This window comes from Desmodus rotundus, chromosome 2, assembly GCF_022682495.2.
Source record: "Desmodus rotundus isolate HL8 chromosome 2, HLdesRot8A.1, whole genome shotgun sequence".
Classification (NCBI taxonomy): domain Eukaryota; kingdom Metazoa; phylum Chordata; class Mammalia; order Chiroptera; family Phyllostomidae; genus Desmodus; species Desmodus rotundus.
In genome coordinates this window covers 59172724-59193178 of record NC_071388.1, presented here as the reverse complement: position 1 = coordinate 59193178, position 20455 = coordinate 59172724, and the positions used below count along the sequence as shown (strand labels likewise).

The 20455-nt window shown below is 46.2% G+C and overlaps 1 protein-coding gene across 1 annotated transcript; it reads left to right on the top strand.

Annotated features, from left to right (window-relative positions):
* The first annotated feature begins 1678 nt into the window (after window positions 1-1678).
* On the top strand, window positions 1679-20303 carry SIAH2 (siah E3 ubiquitin protein ligase 2). The gene is made up of 2 exons (XM_045199924.3): window positions 1679-2640; window positions 18764-20303. Exons 1-2 carry the CDS (start codon window positions 2224-2226, stop codon window positions 19319-19321), a joined length of 975 nt encoding a protein of 324 aa, XP_045055859.2. The 5' UTR covers window positions 1679-2223; the 3' UTR covers window positions 19322-20303.
* Window positions 20304-20455: the final 152 nt, after the last annotated feature.

Genomic DNA, 20455 nt, shown 5'->3' with positions numbered 1-20455 from the left:
GGTTACCTCTTGTACGCCCCCTACTGGGGACCTGGCCATAATCCAGGCATGTGCCCTAACAGAATCCATCCAGCAAATGTTTGCAGGCTGTCGCTCAATCCACAGAGCCACACCAGCCAGGGCTAGTTATTATTACTTTGTATCCACTTTCCAAACTCTGATTCAACCATATTACAGTGCTTTTCAAAAACCTTCAGCGGTTACCCCTTGTCACCCCTTGTGAGGTAAAGGTCTTACCAGGCCAATTGAGGCTCCCATGCACCGCTCCCAAACCCTAAGTCCCACGCACTCCCAAATGCCTTCTCACACTGTGCTTTAACTCCTGTTACAATGTCTTCACCTCCACCTCACCTCTTCATCTGAAATTCTCTCCCATGAGTATTTGGTTATCTGCATTGCTCCCTTACTAGAAGGGAAACTGAATGACAACCATTCTCAGAGCCCAAAAAATGGCTGGCACATAGCAAATGCTCAGGAAACATTTACTGAATGATTGAATGACAGCTATTATTTTTTTTCAAGACTCAGATCATAATCCACCAACTCCATGCATGCAGTCTTACTAAGAAATTAAAATTAATTTCTTCTGGGTTCTAACAGTGTATTTCTTAAACAGATTCTATTCACTGGTAAACAATATGAATAGTAAACATTCGCTAAAATATTTTTAAAATAGCAGCTAACATTTAAGCCGTGCTTATGATGGGCCAGTTTCCTGGCATATATCAAACTCACTTAATCCTCTCTATCCCACCTATAAGATTAGGTGCTGTTTCCATTCTACTTTTACAGATGAGGAAATGGAGGCACAGAAATTGAAAGAAATCGAAAGTGTCACGGACGGGGTAAGCATCCTTCACTCGGTCCTGTCCCTCGTTCTTTATACCACTGTCTCTTCCACAAAGAATCATCTGAATCCCATCTAAGAAGCACCTTCCTCCAATTCCAGTGTCAGCGTCTCAACTATGCAGAAAAGCAATTTAACTCAGAGCACTCGGTATACCTGAAATTGACGTGTGGTTCACTCTGCAGGGTGTGTGCCTACACCTCGCATCAAAGCCTTTAACTCCGGCGGGAATCTCAAGATGAGGGCACAGGGCGTTATATTGGAGGGTCACCCATTATCTTCCTGTGGCCTCACGACCCAACCCATATTCCTGCCACTTGTAGGGGATCTCGAATTCTCCTTTTAGTCAACACTGTCCATGAACTCCCTCCCCAGTCTACTAAGCAACCCAGAGGCGCTCAATTCAGTGAAGTCTTAGCCTTTCCGTGGGCAAGGGAATAGAGTTTATTCCCCCCCCCCCCCACCTTGGACAGCAGGACCAAGGAGGGGCCCAAACCTACTCTTAACATCCCAATACTAGGTCCCTTGCCCACTGCAAACCCAACGCGAGCCCCCCATCCTTCTTCCACCCAAAGCTCCTGACCCCACGTTCCAGACTAAGAGCCCAGCGAGCCTCGACACAAGCCTCCTCCGTGCGCGGGTGACTCAACCAGGAAAGAGAAACCTTTTGGTTTTTTCCGACCTGTCCAGGGGCGCCCGCATCCCGTCCCGCCCATCACTAAAGCCCCCGCCCAGCCTGAAGTTGTCTTTCTGGTTTGAGCCCAGGGGGCGCGTCGGAGTGGCTCCACAGGGTGTGGCCAGATGACTTCGGCGACGCCTTCCCGAAGTGCAGTCCCCTCCCCAACCCCAAAAAGCAGACCCGGCGCTGCCGTGAAGAGCCGAAGAAGATCTTTGGCGCTGTCAGTGCTAGCAGACCGCGCTGGAAGCGCCCACGCTAGGCAGTACCGTGCGCTACCAGCTGGAGCCGGGCGGAGCAGGCGCCCAGTCGCGGGGTGGCTCTGCCAGTCCCCGCGCGCCAGGGAGGCTGTACACGTGTCCAGGCGTCACGTCCGCGCGCGCCCCCGGGGCTTACGTCAGCTGCCGCTCCAAAAGCTGGGTGTCGGGGTTCTGCGCAACGCTGGGTTTTGGGGCCCGCGACACCATCTGGAGGAGGGACCTAGGGGCGCGGAGGGGTGTTTGGAACGCCCAGGACGGCAGAGATCATCAGCGCGGTCCAACCCCCAGCCTGCCCGGCGCTGGCCGTCTCCGTTGCCCGGTTTTAGGCGGGCGCGGTGGCGTTTCCCCGGAGCCCGCCGCCCTGGGGTCCTGCACCGCCTTGACCCCGGCGGCCCAGCCGTAGGCAGGCTCCCTCAGTTCCATGGTTGGTTCGGAGCGCGATGAGCCGCCCGTCCTCCACCGGCCCCAGCGCTAACAAACCCTGCAGCAAGCAGCCGCCACCGCAGCCCCAGCACGCCCCGTCCCAGGCTGCGCCTTCGGTTGCCGCCACCATCTCGGCTGCGGGCCCCGGCTCGTCCGCGGTGCCGGCCGCGGCAGCAGTGATCTCGGGCCCCGGCGGCGGCGGCGGGGCTGGCCCGGTATCCCCGCAGCACCACGAGCTGACCTCGCTCTTCGAGTGCCCGGTCTGTTTTGACTATGTCCTGCCCCCCATCCTGCAGTGCCAGGCCGGGCACCTGGTGTGTAACCAATGCCGCCAGAAGTTGAGCTGCTGCCCGACGTGCAGGGGAGCCCTGACGCCCAGTATCAGGAACCTTGCTATGGAGAAGGTGGCCTCGGCAGTCCTGTTTCCCTGCAAGGTAAGCCCGGATGCCACCTGCGCACTTCTGCCTGGCGGTCTCCCAGAACTCGATTCCTCCAGCCCACTTGCTGGCGCTGAGATGCAGGTGGCATCTGTCTTATTTTTTTTTTTAAAGTTTACACTTTGTCCACCTTCCCCCATACTTCGTCTGGCCAGTGTGAGAGTAGCTCTGGGCTGTCAGTTGCCCCAGCACTGACCCCAGACTAAACGGCTCGCGATCGCTGTTAGAACACATCACGGCTCTCCCCATGCAGTGCCTCCTGTGTGCTCGGCAGATGTGTACTCGGGTGTGAGGTCCGGGCTGGGCCTCACAAGTAAAACTTGGGCGGAGAAGCTATCTATGGGGGTTTGAGGAGGGAGGACACGGGCGAGCTACACGCACCCCTTACCAGCACTGGCTTGGCAGGATTGGTACAGGATTCCTCCTGCACCCCGCACCTTCCATCTGCCGCTCCCCTGACACGTGGGAGCCCTCGGGAGTATAGCTAAAAAGGGGGAGGGGGCACCTACAGCCTGTTTTCTTTCCTCCAGCAACGAGAAAACCCTGCAAGCCACGCCTTTCCCTCGCCTAGCCTTCCAAGGGCTGAAGAGTTGGGGGGGGGGCGTTGCTAAGTGGGTTGAAAACAGAAGTTGATCAGGAATTTAACAAGAAGGGGACGCGGGAGCTGTTGTTACTGTTCTTTAAATGTAAATATACTGTTGCAGCTGAATTTAGAATCCTAGATGTCAGTGTGTGTCGAGAAGGTTTATACATATGCACACATAGGCATACGTTTTTCCCCCAAAACATGACTCACGCAACTTGCTGTTTTGAATTTATATTATCGCATATTTCTCTACGGCTGAAACATAGTTCTCCCTTGCTTTATTGTAAATGGCCGTGTAGTAGCGCATTGTGTGGTCCTATTATAACATTTGCTTACCTACCTCTGCCACTTAAAAAACCTTAAGGAGCAGTGTCAGTGATACGCCCGTCTGTATTACTTCATTATAACCTAGAGCTATGCCATAAAGTTCATTTTCTAAACTTAGAAATGGAAGTAATGTCATTAATACTTTTGAGTTTCTTGTAAAGTGACTGCTCTGTCTCTTGAGCCATTTAGGCTGTCTTGCATTTCTCCTTGGGGCTGCTTATTTTTATAGGACAAGAGCTTATTTTTAAATTAAAAATAATCCACCTGAGAATTGAAGCTTGGGTCTCAAGTCAGTAAAATGAGTGATTTAATTTGGTCAGTGCCCTACCACAGATCAAATTTAAAATAGCATATTCAAATAAGGGTTTGAATTCCTGTTTGGACTCTGGGTTTTCTGTTAACCTTAATAAATTACTCTTTCAACCACTCTTCCTAATGCTTCCTAATTTACCAAGTCCAATAGTTGTTTCGTATAACATACGCACAAACTATTTCTATACTTTTCTTGATGATCAAGAGAAGATTTGGTGATAGTAGACATAAGGGCTGGATATTTGATGCTGGGGTACATTGTGGGGACTGGAATTGCAGGGGGGACGGACGTACCACAGGATTTCCGGGGAACCATCTTCTCAGCCCTTCGCTTTCCCCCAAACCTTCAGTGGCCAGTGGAAGAAACGGCTTTTAGGTAAATTACAGTTCACAGATGAGCATTTGATATCAGTCAGTATTCCATAATTTATTTTCAAAAACACACTGTTTTTCTCCCAAGAGAAAGTGAAGGGAATAGTTATAACATGCTATATGAAGTGTGAAGTTTCCCTGTCAGGACCTAGGATTCTGGTTCCCACTGAGGTATATGGTCCATCTACCCCCTGACATGCTAGTGAAGTCTTTCCTGAAGAGCAGTTCTCTTGGGAATCGGGGGTACTCAGCCTTTCTGGACACATCATTGATTTTCCATGTCCCTATTCTCTAAGAATGCTCTTGGGCAAAGCTGTCACTTTGGAAGCTGAAATTTAACAGGGTCAGCCATTCCCCTACAGACCAGGAACCAAACTTAGAACGTGATCTTGGTGTCTTGTGTGTGTGTGTGTGTGCGTGAGGTTCATAACGCTGGAGCATCATGCCTCAACTTTGGTTGACCAGTAATCCAAACTATTGACAGGGCAGCTCAGCCAGTCAGTTTGGATAAACGAAACTTGGATGTATATAGAGGCCCACTAAGCAACCAAGGTATGTTTAGTTTGGGAGGGTGAGAGCAGCAGTAGGGAGTAGTAAGGCCTATGTCAAACTTCAGCAAAATAGGTCTGTGTACATAGTCCTTTGGCTTGCACTTGTCCTTGCTGCTGGAAGTCAAAGAGATGCCTTGTCACTATTCCTGCGTGCTCTTAGAATCTCGCTCATGGGCTGGCTTATGTGAGAAAACCAATGTTGCGTTAAGTACCAAAACCCAGGTCTCAAGAGTTGCTGAAGCTGTCAGTGTTTGGCTGAGAGCACCTCCGGGGGCCTTGATTTCCTCAAGTGTTCAGGAGGGGACTGGACTGCTCACCTTCTAAGGCCCTATAGTGGCTGTCTAGTATTCTGTGAAATGAAGGGAGGTTATGTGGAATGTTTATCGGGTGCCTTATGGGTGCCAGCTACTTCATGTGTGGGTCAGCTTTTGTTAGAGAACTCATGCCTATAGAGAGGTTACGTGTTAAGTGATTTGTCAAGGACACACAGCTAGTAGCCGGACCAGCCTGTGAACCTGCTTCTCCAAGGAACACATCCTTTGTACTACTCACTACATAGGGATTTTGAATCTAAGCTTATCTCCAAGGCTCCAAATCATAACTCTAGGTTGACACCAGTAACAAAGCCTTCTGGTTGGATGTGTTCACCAAATGAGCCTCGGCTGGGAGCGTCCCCAAAAGACAACATATCTGTTCACTATAAAATTCATTGGCAGAAATTTCGTAGGACATGGGGTAGGAGTAGGGGGTGGGGTGGATAACCTACAAACCTAATATTTGGGGGAATTTCCTTACATCTCTGCACTTTTCATGATTCAGTTGGCCAAAAATGGATGTGCTGCCCAATAGCTTCCTTACGTAGGGGTGGAGCCACTTAATTAAAGGCTAGACTGCCACCGGCACCTTTGACAGAGTACACCATGTGCGTTATTAGCTCAGGTGTCCTTTTTAAAAAAAGGCTCTCTGTGAGAGTATGGCTCACTTCCACTTGTGATATTTTTAGTCCATTCTATAGCTCGTTCCACGCCTGAGAAGTTTTGATATCCGGTTCCCCATATCTCAGACTCACCACCCCAGTGGAGCACGCGTGTAGGAGAAGTGAAGGTTGACACATTTGTGCCCTCACTCAACATTTTATTTTAATGTCGGCCAAGTATTTCTCTCCACAACTGTGGGAAATGTTAAAACCACTCCAGCCCACTTACACTGTGATGTATTTTCTTTCCATTTTTTCTTAGTGTTCTCTTAAAGTTTCTAGTAGTATATTCTTAAATAATTATTGAACTGGAAAGCCTCAGTCAGCAAGTCTTCCCTGCATTTGATTGAGAGGTGTTGTTTTCATTCCTTAGGGGGAAAAAAAAGTCAAGTTAGATAACCCAGTTGAAAGTTTAAAAGCTCCCAGTGAGGCCCTGGCTGGTGTGCCTCAGTGGGTTGAGAACCGGCTTGTGAATCAAAAGGTCGCCAGTTCAATTCCCAGTCAAGGTACACGCTTGGGTTGTGGGCCAGATCCTCTGTTGGGGGCATGTGAGAGGCAACTGACCAATGTATCCCTCACACATCTATGTTTCTTTCCCTGTCTTTCTCCCTTCCCCTCTCTCTAGAAATGAATAAATAAAATCTTTTAAAAAATAAAATAAAAGCCCCCAGTGTGTACTCACCTAGTCCAGTGGTGACAAATTCTAAGTGCCAGGCTCTGAGAGTCATCAGACCCCTGGCCTCAGGGCTTGGGAGGCCCCACGGGGCAGTGGAGACAGTTGGGAGCTGCGGAGCACATGCCACCTCCAAAGGGCCACTTTTGCCCAGTACTGGGTGATTGGGAGAGTGGCAGTGTATATGCAGCTATGCTAGGGCTTTGGATTTTTTTTTAAAGAAAAGCCAAAAATCTTGGTTTCTTTTAGTGTTAAAATCTCAAAGCATCTTTGCTTTGTTTTGTTAACATTGCCCAAATTCAAATGAAAGCCAACACTTTCAGGCCAAACCAACCATGTCTATAAGCAAATTCCAACTGCCAGCGTGTAACCTCTAATCTGGTTCTCTTTTAGAAAACGTTCATTGAGCCTTATCTGCATGAACTTTGGAACTCGGGAAGCTCCCAACGTATGTTATTTTATAGCTTATTTTCTTTTCACCTTTATTTTTCCAAAAGAATATTCCATTCTGAGCACTGGGAGACCTGAACTGTGTGCTAGTGACTCTGTGTTTGACTTTACACCGGCCAGTTCATTTATTTGCACTTGAGTGTCTTCATCTTTAAGAAAAAGGCTTGGACTAAATGATTATCCCAAGGATCTTTTTTTCAAAACCTAGTAAACTGCTCCAGAGAAGAGAGCACTAGCCAGGAGATAAAACTGAATTCTCTGCCTGGCTTCATATGACCTTGGTTCAGTTATGTACTTGCCTGAGCCTGTTTGTTCATCCATCAAAAAAAAGTGCAGATAATACCTAGCAGGTCAGTGCTTTAAGATCAGATTAGAAGTGATATTGCCCTGGCTGGTGTGGCTGAGTGGATTGAGTGCTGGCCTGTGAATCAAAGAGTCACTGGTTCGATTCCCAGTCAGGGCACATGCCTGGGTTGCAATGTAGGTCCCCAGTAGGAGGCAAGCGAGAGGCAACCACACTTTGACGTTTCTCTCCCTCTCTTCCTCCCTCCCTTCCCTCTCTCTAAAAATAAATAAATAAAATATTTTTAAAAATGTAAAAGATTAGAAGTGGTATAGAGGTCTTTTGCTTATTACCACACCAAATAGATGATTGGCCTTAGAGTTGTTGGTAGGTGAGAGCGCTTGATCATCTGGAATTTTGAAGGGATAAGCCAGTTTGCCAAAACCATTTCAGAGATCTCTTCTGAACCTCAAAAATCCCCCTAAGACAAAATAATTTTGGAAACTGCCCCTGCGGTCCTCTCTCCTAGCTCCAGTTGACCAGGTTGGCCCGTAGGAGCATGTGCTGGCAGGCACTGGGGTCCACACACGGTTACAGCGAGGCTTACGATTTTAAAGCACAACATTGAAAATACAGCTTTTAAGTGTAAAATTAAGAACAGCAGCTCTAGAATGCTATGTAGGAGTACTAAAGTTTAATGTTGATTCCACACATAGTTGGCTGAAGATTTTTCACAGGTCACTATGGCCTGGAACTGGCATAAATCAGTATTAATTACTTAAACTTGGTCTTTAGCACAACCAGAGTGGAGGTGAACCCAAAAGTATAGCAGGTCTGGCCTATAAAGTCCCCAGCCTGAGACGGAATTAGATTCCTCGCTCTGCATTTGAAGCCCCACATGCTGTGAAATGTCTTAGGAGCCAGACACATACCTCTGGTGACACCTGTAAACAGTGGCATTTCTCACTCACACCCAGAAGATCTCCACTCCTTGAAAGGAGCACATAGTAGGTGCACATTTGCTAAAGCGAATGGCCACAGTTGGGGCCGATGGGCGAGTCGTGCAGGGCGTGATCAGACCTGGGGCACCAGAATGGGATTGCACTCTGGACATCCTGAAACAGAAAACAAGAAAGCTCAACACTTTTCCCGGTCAAATGTATCTTTATGTTAAACCTTAGAGCATGTTGTCTAAGAGTCACGAGAGATACCAACAATCCTCCAGCAGAATTTCATCAGCTTTGCCCCAGATGCCCATCATTCTCCACTAGTTTCTTAAAAATTGAGAAATGTTGTTCTCATTTCCATTTGGGTACTGATTTTAGTAACGATTTTTAGACTCCACAGTGTCTGTGAGACAAGTTTTCAGCCACAGACACTGTAGAGGTGAACGGAATATACACCTGGTGGTAAGTGTGTGGGCCGGGGCCCTATTTTAAAACTCTGAATCGACAAAGGCAGTGTCTTTGGGTCACAGCTTCGCCCCAGGCTACCTTTTATTCTGGTAGTTTTGAGGTCAGGCCCTACCTACTTGGACCTCTTGGTCCAGATCCCACTGTGACTGGCTGGTGACCTCTCCAAGTCTCTGTGGCTTATTGGTAAAATGGGGTGATGATTGGGTTGTTGTAAGGCTCAAACTTGGTAATAATTCATGCTTGGCCCCAGCATGAGTAAACACAAACAGATGTGCACAACTAGAAGCTGACAGAAAGCAATGGCCAGTGTGTGAGGTCAGGCCATGCATAAACTTTAAGAAGAAAATAGGACTCTTTATTTTAGGAACCCACAGAGTCTCTCACTGAGCTTCTCTTCCGTAATCCTAATCCTGTAGGGCACAGGTGGCAAACACAAGGCCCTCGGGCCGAATCCGGCCCTCCACCTTGTTTTATCCGGCTGGGCACCTACCCAGTGTCAGTGCCAAGCTCTCACTTAACTGTTAAGGAATAGTTACATTTACACAGTCCTAATATTACATTCAGCCCTTTGCAGGCAACCGCAAGACTGATGTGACCCCCGTTGAAAATAAGTTTGACATCCCTGTTGTTTTCATAGAGCCAGGTAAATTGGTCTTGGCATAGATTTTTCAGTGATGAGACTTTTTTCATTTCTTTAATACTTTTAGAAGGGAAAGCCCGGTTTGATTAAGCAACGTTTTTTAATGTGTATATGTGTGTTTTTACACACTATAGAATGTGTTGTTAAAAATTACCATTATTTTAATGTAGAACATGGAAAGTAATATGAAATTTTAATCCCCTATAATCCCCCTGCTTAGTAATAACCACTACACCATTTTTATATGCCCTTGCCAACTTACCTCTACATCAATAGAATTTTTCTTTCATTAAAAACAAAAAGCAGGTAAGATGGAAAATCCACACACTGTTTCATAACCTATTTTTACATCTAACAGTGTGGCTACTTCCTCCACATTGATAAATAGTCCTTAAGGTCATGTTTCATGGCTGCATAGTATTGCAATTTTATAGCAGTATCAGAGTTACTTAATCAAGTTCTTGTTTGTGGTCATATAAGTGATTGTTTTCTTACTGTGATTTAAAAAAAGGAACAGCAGCACTGCTATAACTGAATCTTTGTGTATAAGAAAAGTATTAGTTCCTAATGCTAAGTTCCTAGAAGTGGAATGGTAGGGCCAAAGGGTATATGCGGAAACTAAAAGCTTTTGATAGCAGAGTCAACTTGCTTTCTCACTTGGAATCATTTACAGTGGAGTACCGGTCTGTCCCCAGCACTGGGTGTAAACATTTTGGTTTTCTTAATGCTGTTGCCTGCCTTTTCTCTTTGATATGACCTCAGGCCAGAGGTGGCTCCTCCTGACTACTAACTTTTCATTGCACCCACTCCTGCAACCCCCCGCAACTCCCCGCAGTCCAAGCCCTCTTTGTCTTAGAGCCAGGCTGCCTAGCCAGCCAGTGCCTCCCCTCGCACCTTGTCCTTCTGAAACTGCATCTAACAGAGCAGCAGGGCCCTTCTGAAGTGGTAGGAGCGGAGGAGGCTGGAGACCCCTGCAGCGGTGTGGCGGTGTGGCGTCAGAGCTGCATCTGAAGGATGGGTGGCAGTGTGCCCACAAAGGAAAGGATGGAAGATCTGATGAGGTTGTGTGGGCAGGCCGGTGGAGTCACTAGACAACATTGCTCACTGTTGCTTACCTAGGTGTGTTATCTCTTGTTATTCTCCTAATTACTTTTAAAGGAGATAAGACAAAATTAGTATCCCTAAGAGGTTTGTCCAAAGTCACACGGTTTGCAAGTTTAGGGAGCAGAAACTCTAGTCTGGGCCTTGTAATTTACACACACAGTGTCCTGCTACAACCTCCCGCCTTTTTTGCTGACGGCTCCACCCTGCGGAGGAACAATGGTCTCCTTCCTATTCCAGACTCTCGTAGTAGCTTTAGGAAAGATGTTAGTGGTACCAGAATGGCCCTCTTATCAGGATTGCCAGGATTCTTAGTTCAATTTGAATTTTAGATAAACAATTTTTTTGTTGTACATATAACCCAAATATTGCCCAGACATACTGGGCATCTTGTATTTTTATTTGCTAAATCTGGTAACCCTACCACTTAAGTCTCCTGGTGAATGCAATTGTTCTTGCCCTGGCTGGTATAGCTCAGAGGGTTGGGGGTTGGCCGTCATCCTGCAACCAAAGGGTCAGAGGTTTGATTCCCGGGCAGTTGGCCGGGGCACATGCCTGGGTTGCCAGTCAGGTCCGTGGTTGGGGGCTTGTGAGAAGCAACCGATAGACATTTCTCTCACGTCTCAAAGTTTCTCTACCTTTCCCTCTCTCTAAAAATAAATAAAATCTCTAGTCCAGAACTAAGGACTTCTGGGGGATGATGTAGCACTATTTGACAAGCTGTTCTGGGAAGTTGACCTGATTATGCCAGTGGGAGCCTGGCATAGAAGAGTAAGGGCACGTTGGAAAGGGTGGGCAAGGTACTGGGAGTCTGGCTCCTTAAGATGCTTTTGTTTGCTTGAACATAGACTCCAGGGAACCTTACAAAACAGGTTCTCCAAGACAGTGTCTGGTTGCCTGCTAACTCTGGCTACGGTGAGATGAAAAACATACTTGGTCAAAAGTCAACTTTTGTTTAAAGTTGCTAAGATTAAAAATAAACCCTTGCCAGCCCAGGGAATCTTTGTAAGGCTAAACGTACTCCCCCATTTCCCCCAAACCAGGATGTTCTCAGATTACTGCGATAACATTTTGCCGACGTCTTCTACCAAGACACCTTCAGTAAGAAAGCAGTCTGCAACATGGTGTTTGTCGACGTCTCAGGCAAAAGGAGGACTTTTTGAGCCCCAGATTTTGACTAGAATTGCCTTCGCTATAATAAGATAGTTTGTAAAAATTAAATATCAGTATTTTCTTGGTCTCTTCACTATTTAACAGTTCTGGTCCTGAGGGATACTGTTTTATCCTGTTATTATCTGTGAAACTGTTACTGTGCTGTTGGTGGGTAATTATCTCTCTGCACTACCTCGTAGTGGAGGTGAGGAACTTCGCATTCGATTTAGGTGAAAATTTGCTAAGACTCTTACAGGAAGGATGCTAGACAGATGCAAGCTGAGTATTATAATTAATCCACAAGGAGAGATTTCACTTTCACCTGTTGCCCATGTCTGAACTCCTCCACTGTTAATAAGAGTCAAGAGGTGAGTCATAGGCAGTCGGGGAGATGCACTCGGGGGTGACGTGGTAGTCTCAGTGCAAGGTCACAGAGGACACTGGGTACTTGAGTTCTAATTGTAGCTACTCTACCACTGGTTGGAAACACCTTCAGAGCAAGAAGAACATACAGCTGTCAAAAGGACAACGGCACCTTTGTTTCCCAACCTGTGGAAGACTGAAAGCTACAAACACCCCCACCCCGAGTCGTTTCTGTGAATAGAATATGTGAAGTGGCTTTATCAAAAATTAGAAAACAAACCCTAGTGAACAAGTCAGAAGAAACATTTTTCCTTAGATGATCTCAAGGTCTATTGAATTTTTGTTTTAATTCTTTCCACAGTAAGGCTTTTCATTAAAGTGAAATTAAAATGGTGGGGAACAATTATCTTCTGGAGATAAAGCTAATATTCATTTACCAACAAATATGGAGTGGGCGGGAAGCAGGCAGTAAATCAATGAAGAAAATTAATAGGTCCATAAATTAACTGGAAAACCACCTGTGATCCCTCAGTGGTATATAGGGACAGATAAATAAATAATTTTAGTTACTGAGGAGCTAGCTTGAATTGCTAGACGTCCTTTAAAAAGGTGGTAAAATTTAAGTTTAACTGCAGGTTAAATTGTTAGTTTTACCATGATTTGAATCTATACTGGGTCTAGCCACAGCTCTCATTTGACCAAGACTAAAGAGTGTTGAGAAGCTAGAGACTATAACCAATAGTCCCCTAGTTATCTGCTTATCACACATAGTAAGTTACACTGCCAGGAATTCTCCTCACAGTGGAACTCCGATAACTCTGATTCCATTTCTGTGCACCTCCCCAGTGCTAAAAGGGGCTGAAGAAGGGGTGGGGGGTGCAGGTGAGGTGAGGGTAACTTTCATTCCTGGAGCTCCTTTTTCAGATGTGGTCTGGAATGGAAAACCTTGGACCACTGAGGGTGGTGGCTGGAAACTACACTCCTGGGCCACAGACTTGTCAGGTGCACACAAACCTTCAGGAGCACCCAAAGATCAAGGAAAAGGCTTTGGCTTCATGGAGATCAGAGAAGTACTACTAATTATAACCACTGACACCTTCCTTTCGAAATTTTGTTGGTTCACTCAAATGAGTCCCAAAGAGCCTCTAGTAAAAGAAAAACTAACTTAGTTGCATTTATACATAGATACATAGTTAAAAATATTTTTCTTCAAAGAAAAACACTATTATGATAAAACTTAATTCATTCAACCAGTTCTGCGAAAGGACTCTCTATCCCATACAGGATTAAGATGCTAACTCTTTCCCTGGATTCTTTAACATATTTTTATTCTTATATGATTTCAAACGTATACATCAGTTGGTTGCAATAATAGTACAAAAAATCCCCATATACCCCTTTAACAGATTCACTGATTGTTTCCTTTTTACCCCATTTGCCTTTTCATTTGTGCTCACTCTGTTCAAACATGTACATTTTTCACCATTTGAATGTAAATCGCAGGCATCCTGCCCCTTTGCCCCTAAACACCTCCCTGTATTTCTCCTAAAAACATTTTCTTACGTGAGGAAGGTCTAGTTACCAAAATCAGGAAATTTGACGTGCAGTAGATACTATTATCTAATCTACTGTATGGAGATTTCATTGTTGCTCCAGTTGCACCCTTTTGTGGTAGTTTGTTTCCACACGTCCGGTCATGCATTGCATTTAGCTGCCAGTGCGTGTTTGGTGATCATTACAGCTTGCTTAGATTGGAGCAAAGTGTGGCTGGCTGCTACCTACTCCAAGACGAGGTCATATCTTGGATTTAATTCAGAAGTTTGAGCATCAACAACAAAATATCGATTGTGCTTTGTTTTCCTTGAGACATTCTCACTTCAGGTGCTGGCAGATATCTTGCTAATAAATTTCACTGTTTCCTAGGAGGGAAGCAGAAGGAGCAGGGCCGTTGCCTCACAGTCCCCACGAGAGACACATTTCTGCCCGAGCTCATGCGGCCACCCCTGTAGTAGACATTGGTTGCTGGAGTTCAACAAGTCGTTCTTGAATTGCTTTGGACATGTATAATTGTATAGGTTAAATGTTCTAAACTGGTCACAGGATCCATGACCTTCAGCTAGCACCTGGCTAGGAAGGGTTGTCCTATTTGTATCCTCATTCCATAAACAAATATAATGCAACTGTTTATTAGGTAAATTAACAGGTGCTAGTGTTTGACAATATTTCTGACATATATGGTCCTATTTGTACGTAAAAGGGTTTCTTTGCTAAAACCCTACCTAAATTCCAGCTTAAATACAGTCTTCAAACCCTGTGCCCCAGAAAAGAATTAGCTCTATTTAATACTGCTTTGCGCAAATACTTAAAAATGAGGCATGAGGTTACACATTGCCTTTCTAGGCAGAACACGTTTGCACAAGACTTTTGAGTCATTGTAATGCGAAGAGTTTCTAAAGAGAAGTCCGAAATGTTATTTCAACATTTCTTTGTTTCTCAGTCTGCTCGGCCACCCTACCCATCCCTGCATCCTTCTTTAGCTTTCAGCTTCTATGTATGATGTGTTTCTCCTGTTCCCCCTCCCCCCAAGAGGTTTACTTAAGCGTATTCCCACCTTACCAGCAGATGTTTCCCTGTGGAGAAATCTCATTTATAGCTGGGGACAGGTACCAGGACCCACAGGCAGCCCAGGTGCTTCTCGGGACCAAGAACGTGAACCTAAGAACGAGGCATCTGAAGGAAAGCAGGCGACCTTTGAACCCTTCCTATTCGGTGGGACAAGCTCTAGCCAGAGTGGGAAAAGTGAAACCTCTGGCTTGATGCCAGAGCAGGCTGGAGGGCCTAATTGCTGGTTGCTTATTTGTGAGGTGTGCTCCCCATTCCTTAGGGAGAGGCTTTGCAGGGCTGTTTTCTCCTTTGCAAACCAAGGAAAAAGTTAATTTTAGAACCTGCTTCTAAAAGCAGCATATTTCTCCACCTTGGTTTTTGTGTTTGTTGGGTTAGGGGCAGGGGACTCAAAGCAAATATAAGTTAGTTTCTTTTTCTCAAAATATTCTTTGTTTGACTCCTAAGCTGACTTGGGTAGGGAAAGAGAACCTGAGAGGGAGCATGGGGGGAGCGGCTCTGCTCCCAAGTGGCCACAAATGACCCTGTAGCCTGGATGAGTCAGTCTGTAATGCAGGTGGAACCACCATCCTCCATGCTTTGCAGATGACAGAGACCTACTTCTGCGTGGGGCTGGCATCCCTGAGCTGTCCTGGGTGGTGCCTGTGGGGCGGGGCAGTGTGACCAGCTTGACCTGCCTTCCCGCGTGGGCCCCTCCTCACAGCTGTGATTGTGGCTGCCCAGCCAGGTTTTGTCATTCATTGAAATCGAAGCCTCTAAGTGTGGGCGATAGTGCCCCCCAAGAGACATTTGGCCAAGCATGGTGGCATTTCTGGTTGGCATACCTCGGGGAGAGGGCAGTTGCTACTGACATGTAGTGTGCAGAGGCCAGGGATGCTGCTAAACTTCCCACAATGCATGGAACAGTTTCCACCACAAAGAATTACTGCTCTAAAATGTCAGTAATACCACTGTACAAAAACCCTGAAAATAAACTGAAGATTCAATAAAGTCCCTGCTTGCCCATGCCTTCCCATTTAGGTTTTATCCCCCCTCTTTGCTCTACTTCCTGTGCTAGAACCGGATGGAAGTACTCCATCCACCGTCCCTGTATCTGCAGTGAAGCTTTCCTTACCCCATCTTCTCCCTCGTCCCCAGTTTTTGAATCACCCCCGGCCTTCCTCCAACGGTTATCTGTATTTCTGCTGTATTTACATTTGCTGCTGCAGGGATGGCCCCTGTCAACAGGAAACATCACAGAACGAGGTCTGCACAACCCCCCTGAATTCTAGCACTGAGGTTCACAGCCTTTCAAACCCTTGGAGCTTGTGAGGAAAACACAAGGCTGGGGGCCAGTGCAGTTGGGGTTTGCTGCTCAGAGGCACCGGGCAGTTTTGCATACAGTCTCAGGGTATCCCCAAAACCCTCCCTCTGATCCCGGGATGCAAGCCCCTAGGGCAGGTAACAAGACCGTAGTGTTCTGGAATGTCCTTGTCATGCTGAGACTGTTACAAGCATGAAGCGTGACAGCAGAGTGCATGGGTGTGTGCGTGTGAGTGCACACGTTTAAAGTTTAGATCTTTTCTTTTTAGAATCACCTCTAATCCAATCATCGTAAAAGTGGCACCAGCGATCATGAAGACACGCCCTCACCCCTGATGGAAAAGAGAAGGAATAGATTGGCATTAAAGTTCAACTTGTTTAGAAAAAGCAGAGTAAGCACCTAACACTTTAAAAAAAATACTTAAGTTAATGGAGGCTGTAGCAAGAGCTTTTCTCATAAGGTCATTGTCCACACAAATGCTAAGTAACGCCCTTTTTATTTGCGTAATTTGGGGAGGTTCCCTCTTCTCTGTATTTGGGTTGAAGGAAGAGTGTGTGACTTGCAAGGCAAAGCAAATAATTCAGAACATAAATACTCCTACTTGAGATACACAGGAAAAACTTCTGAAGGGATTTCGAGGTGATGGATATTTGCTGTGCATCAGGCGGGGAGCAGGGAGTGGTTGAGGAAGACATGCAGGTGGCCCTGTTCCGTATGCTCTTTGCCAAACTTCATCTCATCCCTGGGATTATTCCTGGGCAGCTGTGGAAAACGGCCCATTCTGAAATGCCTTCAGATCCAAATACTGAGGGCTTGTTTCAGCTAGAGAACCTGCCAGGGTCCGGGTTAATTCTTGCTATTTTTATTGTGTGTTTTACACTCTGGGCAGAAATGCCTTGCCCGTCAGAACATCAGAAGGCTCTCTATTCCTAGCTATACCCTGGATTTAAAACACAGTTAATAGGAATGTGTTTATTAGGGCCTTATCCTTGTTAGGAACACAAAATAAACTTGTTTCTCCCGATCAAGTTTTTTATACCCATGCTTTTAAAATTTGTCCATGGTTAAAAATATGAACAAGCAATTCCTGTGAGCAAAGTAAATAACAGTGAAATTTCTGCCCGTTTCTATTGAAAATTATCACCCTCCACTTTCGGTACAGGGAGGAACGGGCTGCATTTCTTTCTTCAAGCTACTCTCTTCTTCCTTATTAGGGGAGTGCAGACTGGTTTCTTTGCTTCTGTATCCTCAGTGCCTACAGCTTGGGAACTTGTATGGAGAAGGTGCTCTGTGCCTGCTTGTTGCTAATGGTAAATTCAGCTGTAAAAATTAGAATTTGACCTACTTAAAGTTTATAAGGGCTTCATTCCCTAGGGCAGGGTAGGGAGAAGCAAAAACAGCTGTGGGATTTTATTTCTTTTGTTTTGTTTTGTTTTTAGCAGTTGGACACAGCATGTTAGAAAAACGGCCTGACCCTGCCCTCATTTGGGGTCTCCATGTCTCCCGAGCAGGTGGGGGAGTCCGAGTCGGGTAAGGCAGACAGTTTCCCTGCCACTGCTGCTCCACAGGCCGAGGCATACTTCTAGGTTCACCCGGAAAGGTCATTCAGGCTGCCTTATCCTTGATGAGACAGCAGCAGAGTGCCCCGGGGCAGGTGTCTGCTTGCGGGCTGACTCTCCATCTGATAGCTAGGAATGAACATTGTCATTTTTGTGAGGTTGGGAGCAAACATCTAATTCAGGGGTGTCCAACCTTTTGGCATCTCTGTGCCACACTGGTTGAAGAGTTATCTTGGGCCACACATTAAATACATTGTGACACATAATCACAAAAATATCTCATAATGTTTTAAGTAAATTTATGATTTTGTGTTGGGCCCACATTCACAGCCGTCCTGGGCTGCATGCAGCCTGTGGGTTGGACACCCCTGAATTCCATTCACTGTGGTCTTTTCCCGTTATAACTGTGATTTATCCGTCAAAAATGTCATCCTGAGCGCAAGGGAGAAAAAGGTTTTGTTCGTTCCCTATTAAGGCAGTATTTTAAGGGCAGATGGACCACAGCAGAAAACTCATCTACTCCAGGGCCGCCTCTAGTTCCCCGTCCTCCTGGGCCTGTCTCGAGGACCTGACACACTTGGTAATGAAGAGATGTGCAGTTGGACTTGAGGGAGTGGCCTGGGAAAAGTACACAGGGCTTTGAGCGGAGTGTGAGGAGGCCCTTCTCGTTTTAACCCGCATCGGCTGGAACTAAACTGACCGGCAGCCCCCCAAGGTAATTAAGCAGTTCTTGGATGTAATCTCCTTTCACCCAAGAATTATGTTCAGAGCCGTCAGGGGAAGATTCCAAAGGTGAAGAAGGTGAGGTGATAATACTACATGTGAGTGGTCTCCAGCCTTCTTCTGCACCAGGCTAATCACTCCAGCAGGCAAGAGCAGGGGGCCTTAAAGGGCAGCCTTCCCCACAGCCTGCCTGCCAGTCACCAACCTGAGCCAGGAAGAAGTGGAAGAGACCAAAAAAAAGAGGAATCACACTATTTTCAAAATTGTATTTAAGTGAAAACTAGTCTGGAGATAACGTATTCCTTGTCCAACCCTACCCCTAAGCCATTTTAAATTCTTTAAAATTTTCTTTGAATTCACAGAAAATAAGGGGGAAAACCAGTTTTCCTAGGACTGGCTCAACAATTTTGTTTGAGGTATTTATGTTAAGCAGCCTTTAGTTCTCAAGTTCTTAATGTTGGAATGGGGAATACAGAATGCAGCACGTTCCTCCTGGTGCAGGACCTGACCCCGCTTTTATGCAAGGTAATATGGGATAGCGAATGGGAACTGAGACTTGTACTCTGAAATAGTCAACTCATCTCAAGCAAAAACAGTTGGATAAGACCATAGTTTAAGCCCTGGAGACCTGATCCTTAAAGCCCTGGTCCTTAAAAACCTACACCAGTAGGACTTTTGAGAAGGCTCACCGTATTTCTTTCTGTCCTGACAGTATGCCACCACAGGCTGCTCCCTGACCCTGCACCATACGGAGAAGCCGGAACACGAAGACATCTGTGAATACCGCCCCTACTCCTGCCCTTGTCCTGGTGCTTCCTGCAAGTGGCAGGGGTCCCTGGAAGCTGTGATGTCCCATCTCATGCACGCCCACAAGAGCATTACCACCCTTCAGGGAGAAGACATCGTTTTTCTAGCTACAGACATTAACCTGCCGGGGGCCGTCGACTGGGTGATGATGCAGTCCTGTTTTGGCCACCACTTCATGCTGGTGCTGGAGAAACAGGAGAAGTACGAGGGCCACCAGCAGTTCTTTGCCATCGTCCTGCTCATCGGCACCCGCAAGCAGGCCGAGAACTTTGCCTACAGACTGGAGTTGAACGGAAACCGGCGGAGACTGACCTGGGAGGCCACACCCCGGTCCATCCATGATGGTGTGGCTGCGGCCATCATGAACAGCGACTGCCTGGTTTTTGACACAGCCATAGCACATCTTTTTGCAGACAATGGGAACCTTGGAATCAATGTGACTATTTCGACATGTTGTCCATGATGCACCAAAATGATTTGGGTGTAGGGCTATATGGTTAATAAAGGTTTTTACAGATGTTTTATTCACTATGACTTCATAGGTCAGAGTCCCCACTTACCTCGCGTTCTGTTTGAACAGCAGCTTCCCATCTGGCATCTGCCCAACAGAGTTCATTGACATGGGATGAATGCTCTTGGCCTGTTGGTCATTTGGAGGCTGTTCTGTAACTTGATTATTAAATTTTACTTCTTGAACAGCCCTTGACAGGTTGTTTGGGGCTCCTGTAGACCAGTGTCTTAGGAATTGGAGCTTCTTCCTGCCCCCGACCCCCATACTGGTCCCTCCAAATTGACAAAAGCACAGTGACTGTCAGAAGATTGCTTTCATCTTCTGTTTGGGGGTAGGAATTGTTTTAATGCGTTGTAAACAGTGTTTCTCAAACTGGAAGGCTAACAATGTGCATAGAGTCACCTGGAGTAACCCATCTTAGACATGCAGATTTGGAAGCCTGTGAATTTAACAATCTCATAAGGTGATTCTTTTCAACAGCCAAGTTTGAGAATTACTCGGTTAAATTGTGGGGAAGGGTTCAGATTTTAAAGGTACTTTAAGATTGCCCTCTACTGACACTCTTTCCACAGTTTCATCCCCCAACAGCCCGGCCCCCTAAATTAAAACTAGAACCACAGATCCCCAGCGCTACAGTACTCCTAAGATCCGGTCCCTTATGTTTGGAGTGGACTGCCTAGGAAAGCGAGTCATATTGCCATTGACTGTTCTCATGTAATTAGTTTTTGCTCACTAGTGTAGATGACCTGTTTACATGAGGCTTCCCTCGGAGGCCCTCCTCAACTGTAGACGGTGGGAAAGACTAGGTCGGTAGACTTGGGAAAGCTTTTTAACCAGTGTCATATGCTTGCTATTTAAAGTTATGTCTTCATTTTGGGGTGTTTTTTTTGCCACATTCACTTTAGTTTTTTAATAAATATTTTTCAAAAATGAATGTCGTACTTCCTTTTCCAAATTGAATGGGTATTCTGGGTGTACCTACTGTGTGCGGGTGCAGTGAAACTTCACCACTACCTTGGGCTTGGAGCTGTCACTATTTCCACAGGAGGAAACAGTCATTTGTCCACAGTCATAGTACCAGCCAGG